Source organism: Tenebrio molitor, chromosome 4 (genome assembly GCF_963966145.1).
Source record: "Tenebrio molitor chromosome 4, icTenMoli1.1, whole genome shotgun sequence".
Taxonomy (NCBI): domain Eukaryota; kingdom Metazoa; phylum Arthropoda; class Insecta; order Coleoptera; family Tenebrionidae; genus Tenebrio; species Tenebrio molitor.
The window spans coordinates 11875437-11890102 of NC_091049.1; the positions used below are offsets into that span (position 1 = coordinate 11875437).

A 14666-nucleotide genomic window follows, 5' to 3' on the forward strand; every position below is an offset into this window, starting at 1 on the left:
CGGATATTGTTGTACTGGCTTACTTATTTATTGGAATTTATCTATTGTGGAAGGTAAATGTTCTGTTATGTTAGGTTGCATCATCTGCTTCTTTTTAGGTTATTTTAATCGTGGAAATATCAGGAGCCGTGCAAAAACACAAATAAACCAAAATGTCTGTTGATGACATTCAGGAAATGTTACGAGATATTTCTCTTTTTGATCGGTGAAAAATTAACCAAAATTAACCTAATTCACATGTGTTGCCACGGTACAATCTGGCCAAAAGGGCATAATTTGGCTAGCTCGTTTGGTGGTGGTTAGGGCGCCACCCGCGGTAGAGCTGGGTTCGATGAGGTACCTCCGCAGGTAGGGACTCAAACTAGGCCAGATGATGTTAAATTACTATAAAGTTAAAATATAAACAACGTAGTTGGAGAGGGGGGTCCTCGAACTTGGATTTATTAGTGAATTAGTTGTTACTAAGCGTTAAATTACTGATATGCACAATTAATGATTATAGATTATACGCGGAGGTTGATAGCTATCAAGGCTCTTACAGAATTATTAGTATGTATAACGAAATGATTAGTCAGTAAAATATGAAAGGCTACGGTAAGGTTGCTCTGAAGGAGCGGTTGGAAAAAGGGTAGTGACAAAGTTGAAATTATGGGAATTGTTTGATCATTTGCTTGCCGTTCCTCCTAGTGCAGGTGAACTTAGCTCCTCGGTTATAGCGATTGCTGCAAGTCGTGGCGAGATTCGTAAGTCGGCAAGATGATCGAGATTATTGAGATTGTTGGAATTTGTTGGAATTGTCGAGATAGTCGGGATAGTCGGGATTTGTTGGACTGAGGTTGTTAGGGCTGAGGTTGTTGGGATATTCTACAAAATAAAAAATCTGCTGTAAAGAGGCGATATCTAACATCATCCGCATATACCTCTTGGCAGAGAAAATACCCAACGGGTAGTTATCGACTGGGAAACCAGAATATTCGCTCTATTGTGCCCAAGACTGCTGATGATGGTCAATGCCTAAAAGAGTATCATGAGGGCGCGGTGATTTTATGCGAGAGACACATACCTCTATTGCCTATATCCGTAAGATCCTCCAAATGGAGCTGCAGGGTACAAGGCGCGGTAATTCTAAACAGACGGTATACCTTGACCCTTGAAGACTATGGTACTTTGGAAATCCCAATCTAATGGTAAAGTTTGCCCAAAATAACCACTTCAGATACGGCACAGGTTAGCGTCTCTGTTTTCTGACAGGCAAGATTTTTTTTAGAATAACAAATTAAAAAAAGAAAGGTCCGTTGCTAACCATGGATTTCTTGATGTTGCAAAAACCAAACGATAGAAAAAAAAATAGTGACAATGTTGCAAAAACCAAACGATAGAAAAAAAAATAGTGACAGTGTATGTTTCATATACAGGGTCTCTATAAATGATTGTCGGGTCCAGCCAGCCATGGAAACTTGTCAAATTCTGAATGTGCCGCTTTGTTCGGCAAATAATGAATGTCACATTTTCAGGTTAAGTTGTTGGCTTTTAACTAGAGGCAAGTTTCAACTGTGCTTTACTCCTACTAACATTAATGTATTTATTATTTAATATTAACACCAACAGGGGAACAATTATTGCTCCCATAGTACCGCCACACAGTGTACAGGAATTGGTATGAGAACAAATCCAAACAGATAAATATTGAGAACACCTTGTCCCTGTATGCCACTATACAATACTGCGTTTTTGTCTGCTTTCACATTTCTTGTTTTATGCTAGCGATAAATACGACCTAGACTGAATTGTTGAATACGGTATTGACTCCCATTTTTTCTTCCAATGTAAATAACAGTGTTTTTCATGACAAATAAGTCTTACTGGTTTTTCAATAAAATCGAATGTATTCAACAACATAATTGACAACACTAAATAACGATAAACAAATTGGTATTTTTTATAAAATAGATTGAAAATGTCCCCCATTAACTTCTAAACATTTGACAATTCTTCATTTATTTTCAAAAATGTTTTGCAGCATTTCTTGGTTAAGGGTACCGCAACACTGCTATCCACAGTTCCACACACCAATTTTCAAAACATGTAAAGGAGTCTCTACAAATTGGTGTGGATTCTGAGCACTCCAAATTCTGAAATTGAGGTGATTTTTAAACTGATTACAATATTAAACACAACTTTGATAATCTGCAGGTTGGAGTTCTTGTACAACACTTATTTTATAAGGATGCAGTTTTTAATGATTTTGTGACAAGTGCTTCGTGGTACACCAGATTGTTGAGATAAACGGGCTATAGATATCTATAGAGTCTTTTCCACTGTTTCTTTCAAATTCTCGACTATTTCATCAGATACTGGTGGTCGTCCTGATGATTTACCCTTGCTAATTGTTCCGATTGTTAAAAATCTGATCACAATTCGCCCAATGTGATTTAACAAACAATCATCTTGAATGTTGTCCGGATATTTTGCTGGAATTCATTTTTACAAACAGATAATTCCCCATTAATAAACCTTCCATTTCGAAAGTAAAAAACAACAATGAACGTGTTCTGTTCAACAGAATAAACCATTGTAAAGAAAATAAAGCTAAAATAAAACATAAAACATTAAAACATAACCTCACAAATTTTGCCAGTCTGTTTACTGCGGACGTACTTGCAATTTTTATTGAAAAATACAGATATTTGGTGTTTATTAACTGTGATGAATATAAGGAACGAAAACTCCACTGACAAGCGCAAAGAAAACGTCATTAACGTCAGAAATGACCGTGAAAACGAACTAGAATTTGGCATCGGTTTCAAAAAAGCGGAACAGTAAAAAAAATTTTTCAAGGCTGGCTTGACCAGACAATCATTTATAGAGACCCTGTAGAGGCTGTAGATGATAGATCGATAATGGGATCTTTCTTATCGACTCCTCAACCTCATGCGGCTGTCTCATTTGAAATTGGCGGAAATTTCAAACCGGATGAAAATTCTGTACTAATAGTGGGCGTTCCTGACACAAAATCAAACTTTAACTATAACCAATCCAGATTTTGTAAGATTACACCGGAAATATGCAGATAGATATGTTGTAATTGTAATAATAAATAAATATAAAAATGACTTTTACTTTTACGGCCGTCGTCAAGGCAACGGCTGCGAAATTCAATTTCGCGGCCTGTTGTACGCACGCGAAGTGCTCATTTCGCGTACGGTTGCACACAAAAATATTTTATTGTTATGTGGGGAAAGTTAAATCGACGTCTGCAAATTTTCCAAAAGCCGAAAGACATTATAGTCAATCGCCATAATGAGGTTCGCCGGCGTCTTCGAATCAGCACTGCATTCCACAGCCACTGCACTCCACTCCACTTTCATGGCAGCCCATTCATCGATTAATTGAAATTAATTCGCGAAATGAAAATAACCTAATCATTCACCGTGGCGCTAAAAAATAAATTAGCAAAATGAAAATAAAAATATGTACAAAAACGGTGATTACGCTAGAACCTAAAAATATAAACACATATTTGAAAAAGGATATGAAAATAACTGGGGCGAAGAAATTTTTAAAGTCGTTCAATTTATTCGAAGAAACCTGTACCTATAGTTACCCAGCGTAAATTATTTATTTATCTTCAGACAGTAACATTTTTTGCTCAGAAATTGTGCTCTGCATTGAAATTAAATTAAATTAAATTAATTCGCGAAATGAAAATAACTTAATTGTTCATCGTTGCGTTGAAAAAATTAATTAATTAAATCGCTGCGCTGAAAAATAATTAATTATTTCACGAATTTATTAATAATAATACGATCGTTGATGCAACACCCATCACGTTACTTTATCACTATCCTCGTTAGAATTTAGTGTCTGATTTACACCCATGATTTTTATTGTTACAAGGGCAAAGTAAAATTCCGGACATTAGTAATTACTGATGAAACATGAATTTCACCAACAGAAAACTTTCCAAATTCGAAATCCATTAGTCAAACACCCTAAGGAGAGCGTGAGGAATATTTAAACAAAAATTTGGGCCGTAGCTGAATAGTTCCGAAGTGTAACTAGTTGGCGCATTTTTTGCTTGGTAAAGTTCCACTAACAGAAAGAAATGTGTGATTACGAAGAACAAGTAGTGCAGTGTCCGTACAACAAATTCCACATGTGCTTATTAAGTAGATTGACTACGCACATGTGGAAGTGTGACCTGACGGAATATAAAAGAGATCGGAATATTCAGCTAAATAAGAAATGTACAGAAGTGATGCAGTTGTATCAAGAACGGTTCCAGCAACAGCAAATCCAACAACAACAACAACGACCCCATCAACAAGCTGAGCCTACGGAGGAGTCTCGGGACAACGATGCATATCCCACATACGTCCCCAATGAAAAAAACCAATGGGAGACAAAGTACTGCGGCAGAAGTAGAAGGACAAGAACACCGGTAATAACAACAACAACAGCTCCCAAAAGGAGTCGCGGGACAAGGAGTCGTGGAACAAGGATGAATATCTCACATACATTTTAAAAGTTCACGTAAAAAAGGCGAAGCGCCTTCTTCGTAGAATATAACAATTATAATTACCCGAATAACCTGTATTGCGATGTAAATAATGATAACACCTTGTACTGTGATAAATAAATAAATTGTATACAGGCTGGTTTCGATATAACCTGCCAAAAAATTCTGGGTCATTAGAAGGCTCTAACAAGTCCGGAAAACCCCTTTTATTCGGTCCAAAATAATGGGGATCAATTAACCCCTATCCACACTCACCCGACGCTGCTGACCACAAAAATACGTACCTAGTCCGGAATTAATTGTTGGTGTTTGTAAGGATGACAGTATCTAAGCAACATACCTAAATCGCTTGTGACAAATCTGACAAATTGAATTAAATTAATGACATTTATTAAAAATGCTGTACACCGTGTGTGTTAATTCACCAGGTTATTTAGGTACAAAAGCTGATTTTGTAGCCTGAGATAAATGATGAATGAATAAAAAATAAAGTGGTATTCCACAATGAAGAATATGTATTAAAATATGTATTTTTATAAACTAAAAGACATGACATTTTTGGTTTGCAATACAAATATTTCCGATAACAATGCGGAATCTGGGAAAGTCCCCCGAATGCCTGCAGCGTTTCCGCGTTGAATAGCAAGGGAAATCCTCTCGATAAGGAATTTCTTTTGATTTTGAATCGTATCATTCCGCAATAAGTCGCTCTCCGATGACATTAATGAATTCCATGGTTTCTTTGCACCAAGGGTCTAAGGTTTCAAGGGTTAAACCTTTAAATATGTAATTTGACGAAATAATTGAACTATACTCGTATTTGCTATGTTTGCGTTTGCAATCCATTTCATTTAGAAAAATTATTTTATAATAAATGTTCTATGTGCCTTCTCGTGGCATTTATACACAAAAGAGTTCACCGCCGCCGGTACCAATTTTCATAAACAGAACTCAGCATTTTGGGGTTATGCGTCCCCGGAGTTGGTCTTCTGTATTTATTTCAACTTTGTATACCAAATCTTTCGTGTGGCCCCAAAAATAAAAATCCAAAGGGATGAAATCGAAGGGTCGGAGGCTCCATCGTATTGGAACCAGTTAGAAAGTCTCACATAAACGCAGATGTGCCTCAACAAAAGTAGAACTGGACGGATGGACCCCTTCAGGAAAACGCTCACCGTATAGCCGCCTTGCCGTTCTTGAATTATCATTCGTGTTTCGCCATAGAGTAAATGCAAATCGGCGTATTCGTGCTTTGTGAATTTCATAACTTTTTGTAGAATTCGCAAATTTAAAATTAAACTGGACAAATGTCATAGGCGTTACAGGTACTGTGGCACTATAAGCATACAACATTGCCGGGTGTATTTTCTAGGTAGAATCTAGCGTTGGTGGTTTTTTAGTTTTGGAACGAATAATTAGTGAGATTCCGTTTAAAAAATTAGCAATATTGTTATTGAACAATATTGATTTTGCATAGATCCAACCAATCAACAGCTTCATATCATGGCAACTACACCATTGCTATACAGCAATATTGGTAAACTTTAAAACAGAGTCGCACCAAATAAAAAATTATTATCAGTAGTAATATAGCAATAATTGACTTGAACATCGCATTGATTTGCGAAGCTGATTCCATTCCCCATCTCAATTTATCCATTTTTACAGCAAATTGAAACATTTTAAAAAATGTGAAACTTATTATTTATTAGTTACCTATTATTTATAAAGAACCGTTTTCAAAAATAATCACAAATTTATTTTGTTCAGCAAAAAACAAAACTATTATGAAAGAGTTACAGTGACGGATAGATGTTAACGAAATTTTTTATTTAAATAGGCGTGTCAGTTGAATCTTCAATAAAACAAAGGGTATTTGGCTAATGCATTTCGAATTTAGAAAGTTTGCCGCTGAAGAATTTCATAATGCGTCCGTAATTACAAATGGCTAGGGTTTCACCGCGTCTTGTAGCGGTAAAATAGCGATATCACACAAAAAACGTTAGATTTAAGTGAGCTGGAAATATTCGTCGCAACCGTTGTCGTTACCTCAGTGGCGGCTCGTGACCAAATTGGAAGGGAGGGCACACTTGGATCAATTCGGATTGTACCCAATACTTTTTTATTGCTGTCTATATCCATGTACGTGCCAGTGAACACGGTGTTTTTAGATTGATCTATGTGTAATTTTAAAATATCGTCAACTTCGGCAATTAAATTTATCAATCCTCGAAAAATGCCTGGGTTATTGCTCTCAACCTCTTCATCATGTCCACGTAATGCTAACTTAAATGCCCCGCAAAATTTTATCGCGTCAATAAGTTTTCTTAAAATATATCGATTTTGTTTCACTTTTTCATTATGTTTTTGAATTTCAAGGCGATATACCCCACTCAGCTGGTTATGGAGGTCCGTGTTGCCCAAAATTCCAAACTCGACTGAATAAAATAAATGTTTTTGGCTTATTGCGTGCTTTTTAACTTTTTGGCCCAAATGTTTTAAATCTGTAACACCGGTCTGAACCCAGGCAGGATCGCAATCAGCGGATCCCATTACCAAACACACGAAACAATAAAATGAGTTACTTACATCGCAAACGCATAACCAACTAGCATTATTGTACATACCTCTGTTAAAATTTCTTACCACAATTTTACTCTTGAACAAATTTTGTTTACAAAGTTTCAGGTTTGGACGAGGTGGACCCAACTGTTTAAATTCTGTCCGCTCTTCAAATCCAAGTCCAACGGCGGTTTTTAAATTTTTAATTGATTGAACGGAATTCATGATAATATTCGTAAATAGCACGACTGAAACCTAATGTTACTATTAATGCAGGATGCTAGTAAAAACTACACTCAAAAGCAGAAAATAAAAGCACTAAACACACGTTTGATTAAGAATTAGATGGAATTAGACGACAAGTGTTGCGAACTTGCAAATCAGTTGAAATCTCGTTAATCTTGTTAAAATTTGAAATTCATAACTTCGGATGCAATCGAGCTAAAAACAATTCAACGTTCGATGAAGTCCGGTAAATTATGTGTTCTTATTCGCTGTGGGCAAAGTCGCCCTTGCCCACAGAGATGGGCATCGGCGTCATAGGGATTTTTTAAAATGATGCTCTCGGAGAACTTGTATGTAGAAGCGTCGTACGTCGTAGGGGAAAATAAACGAAGCGGGGCAAGCTAGTGCTTGCCTACGCCGCGAGGCGCTTTTGTAACGTAAGACCCATAGTAAGATCCAAATGACGCTGAGTGGCGCGCAAAATACAAAATGCACCCATTCCCATTGTCACATTACAAAGGCGATTCGAACTTATTACAATTTAAATATTTGAATAGACTATATAACGATTTTTATATTTATTGTTATCCTTATTTTACAATTTGTTTTGGGGGGGCATTGCCCATCTGCCCCTCCTGTACCAGCCGCCACTGCGTTACCTTATTTATTATCGAGAACATTAGATTGTATTGATGGTTCCCTAATGATAATGAATGACGATTCTCAAGTTTTGTGTCGTGACAGGGTTGCTAGTTGTAGAGATTTTAGTTTAGACTTAGATGTGCTTTTTATGCTGAAAGCATACGGCGGCGAGACGGACGTTGCATCGTAATTCAACAGCGAATAGAATACTATAATTTTTCTACGACTATGAAGAGAAATTGATAAATAAGTTTCATTATTAGTAGGGCCCGGATTTTAGGCAATTAAAAAGTCGGAAATAGGTGCCTAAAATAGTCCCTTAAACTACTGCAAATAGTCCCTTAAAAACTGAAAATAAGCCATACTAGGTCCTTAAAGTTGTGGTTAATTAAATTAAAAAATGTGTTTTTAAAGTTTTAAGTAGGTACACACAACAAGATATTTACTAATTATTTTTTATTAATTAATATACAATACTACAAGTTTGTTAGTTATTTACATTGTTACGTATTTACATTGCATACAAGATATTGCTCTAAATTTTCTACTTTAAAACATTGTCGGTTATCCACCAAAATGGACTTATATTTTGAAAAACTTCTTTCTACCTCGCAAGAGGTAATGGGCGCAAATTTGTAATAAATTTCTTCCATTTTGGTGTCATGTTCCGGCACATCTTCACCTCTAAAAATTCTTGCCAATTCTAGAAGAAATTTGTATCCAGGATTTTTTTCAGTAACATCTTCAAGTTTTTTTAATGCTACTGCTGCTACAGGGCCTGGAGATTTTTTTAGGGAGGTAAATACGTTTTCAACAATTTTGATTGAATCGGTTAAAGGTAACCCATTTTTTTCCAATTGAGTAATACTTTCGCAGATTATTTTAAAATTACTGCGAACATAAATTAATTGGTTTTTTATTCCGGGTTTCTTCATTATAGACTGTGCTTTTTGAATAGCAACAGCAGAACTTCCATCAAAGGACATGACAACCTGTGAGTAGTTAAAAACAGTTTAACAATCAATTAATTTGCTTATCTTTTATATACTTACTTCTTTAATGGAATCAAAGTGTTCGCTGTAAAACATAGCAGCCTGAAGCCATGTTCCCCATCGTGTTAAAATTGGCTGTGGAGGCAGTGGCATTTCTTTTAGTTTTTCTTTGTACATTTCAACTCTCAAAGGTGCCTTAACGAAAATTTTTTTCACGTTCGAAATTAAATTATCCACATCTTCATATTGATAGCGAATTTTTTCAGCCACTAGATTTAAAGCATGCGCTAAGCATGTGACATGCACAATTTTTGGATAAAACACCTTAAGGTGTCTACCAGATTTTATCATATATGGTGCTCCATCCGTTACAAACAAAAGAAACTTTTCAGCAACAACTCTGGTACTCCACAAGATTTCTACGCATAGAAATTTTAAATCAAAATAAATTTAAAAAAGTGAAAAACCCTTACCTAAAGATTGATTTACGAATCTAGCTATTGTCTCATGATTTGTTCTTTCTAATTGTTTAGACGCCAAAAGATAAGATTTTCCAGGTTCATCTTCTGAAAGTTTCCCAACCAGACAATTCGCCACATATCGCCCAAGTGCATCTGTTGTTTCGTCAACTGAAACCCATATGTTAAAAGGATCCAGCTCATTCCGAATGCGGTCAATAGTCTAAAAGTGAAAATAATTTTAAATTAAATATTAAAAGATAGTATGTTCATACATCTTTGTAGCATTTTGGTAAATAATTTTTCCGTAAAGTAGACTCATCCGGAATTTTTCTACCACAATATTTTGTCAGAAAATTCTGAAACGCAGGATTTTGTAGTTTGTGCCATGGTATATTGGCAGCTAAAAAGACGTTACAAAGTTCCATATTGAATGTACTATTTGCCGATTCCTCCAAGTTCTGTGTCAGCAACGTTTGCCGAAGCGGTGTCATAATGTTCTCTTTATGGATGGCCGTTTGCTCATGCTGTTGCAAGTGACATTTTTTTTCGCATATAAACTACAAAAAATAAAATTTTCAAATAAGTAAAAAATATAAAATGACATATTTTTAATTATGCTTAACTTACCAGTTTACCACAAGCTTTACAAAACATTTCTCGGGTTGATTTTATTTCATATAAATCTTTCTTGCTTGTCCACTGTAATATTTTTTCGCGTAAACTAATTTTTTGTTTCGGCATTATGTTCACTTTAAACAGGTTCACAAGAAACACGACCACTGCACGGAGATAAAGTAAACGAGAAATGACAAATTTGTAATGCTTATATTTACGTCTCCCACCAAATTTCAGAGGAGATGGTTAATTTTATATTTCTTAAATTTTTAGAAAATGACACCCTTAAGGTTTCTCTTATTGTTTCACTTCGGGATTTTAATTTTCGTTTTTATGGCAAGGACCATTTTATAAACGTTAAAGCTTCTAACAATACCTAAGTATCAGAAAACATTAGACCGCGTATACCTGCACCCCTTCGAACAGAGGCAAACAGATAAACTCTGTAATTTATGCCAGTCCAGTCTAATGGTTTGTGGTACTTAGGTATTGTCGGAGTATTTACCGCTGACATCATGGTCCCAACCGTAAAAGCGAAAAAGTAATTCCTTTATTGTACTGCACTTTGTACATTTCAGTAATTACATCTCCTTAAATTTTAAAATCATAAAGCATTGTAAATTTTATTGAGGTACCACTTTTACATTTTCAATACCGTAAACTTCCCAGAATTCGAAAATTGGGAAAAAACCGCAAAAATGAAATTGATTTTTGGTCATTTTAGGCATGTTCAGGCAGTTAAAAGGTAAAATAGGTATTTAAAGGGCATTTTAGGCCGAATAGGCAGAATCAAATATGGCTCTAATTACTCTAATTAAGCCAGAAATCATTTATAGACAAGTTTCATACATGTGCCTTAAAAAATAAAAATAGTCCATTTTGCCTAAAATCCGGGCCCTAATTATTAGACAAACTGAAACTGATGTTATAAGATGATTACGTTGTATAAATTGGATGCACAAAGTCCAACGGGTTTTAACTATCCCACCTCCACCCGGCGGCACGGCAATTTTGCCGGAGTACATACACTATTACGGATATTACTATCAAGTAATAGTGCAGTGCTTATCAACATAATTACCGGCGTCTCGCCTCCGCATTTTGACTTTGTTGTGTATTATGTTCTGTGTCAATGTTAAGGAACTTCCTCACGATGTGACATGAGTATAATAATATACCTTTTTGAATTTCAACTACCAATGTGTTATCTAACAAAATGTTGTTACACAGTCTAGGACTGGTTTACAAATCTATGAGGGGCATGATGACCAACTCAGTAGACCGGGACCAATGGCTTAACGTGACTTCCGAATCACGAGATAGAATATAGCCTTTTTTTTTTTATTATTATTTTAAATTTCGCCCTGGGTCGGAATCGAACCCGCGACCCTCGCGTCCCTGAGCCTGCAGTTATCTGTAGGATAAAAAGGTGACCTGCGTCCTATCGCGGAGAACCGGGGAGTGGAATTCACCGATGAACTCTAACACGATCCACTCCGTTATGTGTTATGTGATGTGTAAAATGTAAAAGTTAGTAAAGTCTCCCAGTAATGTGTATGTTTCAATGAAGAACCCAAAAACACCACAGTGGCGACGAGGAAAATCATCCAAACGGAATTAACGGGCAGGAACTGAAGCAAAAAAAAAACAAAAAAACTCTCCACTACAGAAAGAAGAAACGGCGAAAGAACGGTGAAATCAAAATGGCGGTCATAATCGGACGTGTAGAGGAATTAACGCCAACACAGGACAACATTGGACAATTACCAAGAAAGGTTGGATCAGTACTTTGTAGCCAACAAGATCACCGAAGGGAAAATTCAGGTAGCCATATTGATTAGCTTCGTGGGTGCACCGACCTACAAGTTGTTGAGAGACTTATGCTATCCTGACCTACCAAAAAGCAAGACGTACGCGGAGTTATGCCAATTATTAGTGAAACAGTACAGCCCGCAAGTCTCAGAATGGCGAGAACGGATTAAATTTTACGACCTTCAGCACGAGAGCAACGAATCAATAAGCGAATGGTACGCGAGAATAAGGAATGCATCAGTAAATTGCAACTTCGGCGCACAGCTGACGGAAGTGCTGAAAAACAAATTCGTCGTAGGATTACGAAAGAGTAAATTCCTAGACCGAATATGCGAGGAGCCAATAACGAAAAACTGTCAAAATTGGTCTCAACAGCGCAGAAGAGGGAATCAGCCCTAGAAGGGGAAATCAACAGGATCCAAAAGAATTACCCGCCGCCGCCAAGCAGCCAAAAACCAAGACCGAACGACAACAGACAGCACTCAAGAGGAGAAAACAACCCCAAAAGTCAAGCCGACCCAGCAGGTGAATGTAAACATTGCGATAAGAGGCACGGGGGGAAGTGCAGATTTGCTTATTATAAGTGCAACAAGTGCTCTAAAATTGGACACATAGAGGTCGATTTCAAGTTGACTTGCAACTAGTATTGTCATGGTAACGACACAAAATTGCATGTTTGAGAAAGATGACGCATATTAGTAATTAATGTGTAGGACAAAGATGTGCGTTGCACCATCTATTTGTCACCCTGACTTGAAATCGGGCTCTTAGCCAACATTTGTCATAGTAAACTCAAATCAAATAATTTCTTAGAAGTTGAAGAAGATCTGTACTGCATAAGTTTAAATGTGAACCAAATTTGTAATCCGTTTATCGTAAAAGTAAACATAGACGATACTGTACTCGAGATGGAAATGGGTATTAATATAATGTTCACCAAATTAAATTATACACCCCTAGCGCTGTCCTCCAAAAGATTAAATTAACATCAAAAATTCCTAGTGGACACCAAATAATGACACTTTGGAAAATGAGAACAGCGTCACCAAAATAGCAATGTTGCGTATTCTTTTACTGTTGCTTGTATTGTAAATGCTATATGTTTACCTATTTTACTAAATGTTCACCAAATGTGGAACGCTCATGTTACGCGCCTTTACTGCAAATATCCATTTATATTAAGCACTTGCTAAAGAAAACTACTTTTTCGAAAACTGATAAAAATATGTTCACATTTACATGACCTAAATCGGTTGTCAAAGTGACTGTTTTTTGTAATTTTTGTTCAAAAAGGGACGGCAATTGGGCTAGATTATTGTTTTGTAACCGTGGATACGGATAATTCGAACTGGTATCAACCTAGGCATATTTTTGTACATATCTTAGCACCGCTTTGATCTGAAAATTATAAGTTAAGGAATGCGGTTGCTGTATTGAACAAAGTTAGAAGAGTTATATCACATATATCATCTTAAGAATTATTCAAAACTTTTTTCAACAAGTTTTTACTTACTTCACGGCATACTCCCTGCAACGCTTTGGAGTCGGAATGCTTTAATTATGAGACACTCTGTATGAGAGGCTAATGAGAAGTCTAAATCTGGGTATCCATTTGAAATTGAATATAGTATAAAATATAGTAAACATTTAGTATTTTTGTGAAACAAAAAGTTTTTTTTTACTGCATAAATACATATAAGACACTAACAAAAATTAAATATCTGGTTATCTTTTCAGAATTAAATATGGAATACAATTTGGTGAACATATAGCATTTTTAGGTAACAAAAGTTATTTTTAGTAGCAAATAATATAAGAAACTAGCAGGATGTCAATATCTGGTTATCGCTCTAGGATTATGTATGGTTTTAATTTTAGTGACCATTTAGTATTTTTGGGAAAAGAAAGTATTTTTTTGTATGAATAAATTTGGTAAATTTGGTAAACAGTTAAATACCACCCGATGGAAATTGATAGCGGTGCAGCAATTAGTTGTATAAGTACGGAAACGTATTACAATCAATTTTCCAGTTACCCATTAAGGCAAAATTATACAAAGTTAAAAAGTTATACAGGGCATGCAATAAACCCATTGGGATACATTAATGTAAAAATTTGCTATAAGGGTATGTTAAAGCCAATAAAACTTTACGTAGTCGAAGGACGGGGTTCACCTTTGTTAGGACGCGACTGGCTAGAGTAATTTAAAATAGGTTTCCAATCAATAAACGCAATTTTGACACCTGGTGAAATAGATAGAGTAATAAATAAGTAAATTTCCTGAAGTTTTTAGCGGAAACCAATTTTTTGCAAACCCCGCGCAATCCCATTGGCATTAAAAGAACTGATAGACAAGGAGTTGGACAGGATGATAGAAGACAAAGTTTTAAACCAGATCGAAACGAGTGAATGGGGCACATCTCTAGTCCCAATCCGCAAAAACGACGGCACAGTAAGGCTGTGTGGCGACTATAAGACAACGGTGAATTCCTACTCCCCGGTTCTCCGCGAGAGGACGCACGTCGTCTTTATATCCATGGCCAACTTCATCTAGCTTCCGCTGCGCTCCATACGGCCGTCCCAATAAGGGTCTAAAGTTGATTCAGCTAACCTAAAAAAATCGTTTGGTAACTAGCCCCATCTGTTGCAAAATTTTTAACATAAATCTTTATGGGTTGATGGGGAAACCGTGTTTTTTGTCAATTTGGCGGAAAAATGTGAACCGGACTCTTGGTACTACCCTTTCGACTGTTAGAGAAATTTCGAAATTTAAGTAAACCAATTATTATTTTTAATCGCAGTAACACCATATATGCAGCTTCTGTTGCTTTCATGGCA

The 14666-nt window shown here is 36.2% G+C and overlaps 2 protein-coding genes and 1 long non-coding RNA gene across 3 annotated transcripts; 1 reads left to right on the forward strand and 2 right to left on the reverse strand.

Moving 5' to 3' along the window:
* Positions 1-412: 412 nt before the first annotated feature.
* LOC138129719 (uncharacterized) lies at positions 413-1391 on the reverse strand. Its single transcript, XR_011159357.1, has 2 exons — positions 1064-1391; positions 413-1014 (listed from the first exon to the last, which is right to left on the reverse strand). It is a non-coding gene; the product is annotated as an uncharacterized lncRNA (long non-coding RNA).
* Positions 1392-8387: 6996 nt separating this feature from the next.
* Positions 8388-10936, reverse strand: LOC138129322 (uncharacterized). Its single transcript, XM_069045618.1, has 4 exons — positions 9674-10936; positions 9414-9621; positions 9001-9359; positions 8388-8940 (listed from the first exon to the last, which is right to left on the reverse strand). The coding sequence occupies exons 1-4, from the start codon at positions 9890-9892 to the stop codon at positions 8452-8454; spliced, it is 1275 nt and encodes a 424-aa protein (XP_068901719.1). The 5' UTR covers positions 9893-10936; the 3' UTR covers positions 8388-8451.
* Positions 10937-11719: 783 nt separating this feature from the next.
* Positions 11720-12472, forward strand: LOC138128313 (uncharacterized). The gene is made up of 3 exons (XM_069044525.1): positions 11720-11791; positions 11841-12138; positions 12204-12472. The coding sequence occupies exons 1-3, from the start codon at positions 11720-11722 to the stop codon at positions 12470-12472; spliced, it is 639 nt and encodes a 212-aa protein (XP_068900626.1).
* Positions 12473-14666: the final 2194 nt, after the last annotated feature.

Excerpts from the sequence above, each read along its gene's own strand:
- LOC138128313 (XM_069044525.1), top strand. The coding sequence starts at position 11,720 with ATGGCGGTCATAATCGGACGTGTAGAGGAATTAACGCCAACACAGGAC. Across the intron at positions 11,792-11,840 it reads TTGGACAATTACCAAGAAAG|GTAGCCATATTGATTAGCTT; the intron begins GTTGGATCAGTA and ends GGGAAAATTCAG. Across the intron at positions 12,139-12,203 it reads CGTCGTAGGATTACGAAAGA|CGCAGAAGAGGGAATCAGCC; the intron begins GTAAATTCCTAG and ends TGGTCTCAACAG.
- LOC138129322 (XM_069045618.1), bottom strand. The coding sequence starts at position 9,892 with ATGACACCGCTTCGGCAAACGTTGCTGACACAGAACTTGGAGGAATCG. Across the intron at positions 9,622-9,673 it reads TACCAAAATGCTACAAAGAT|ACTATTGACCGCATTCGGAA; the intron begins GTATGAACATAC and ends TTTCACTTTTAG. Across the intron at positions 8,941-9,000 it reads ACTTTGATTCCATTAAAGAA|GTTGTCATGTCCTTTGATGG; the intron begins GTAAGTATATAA and ends AACTACTCACAG.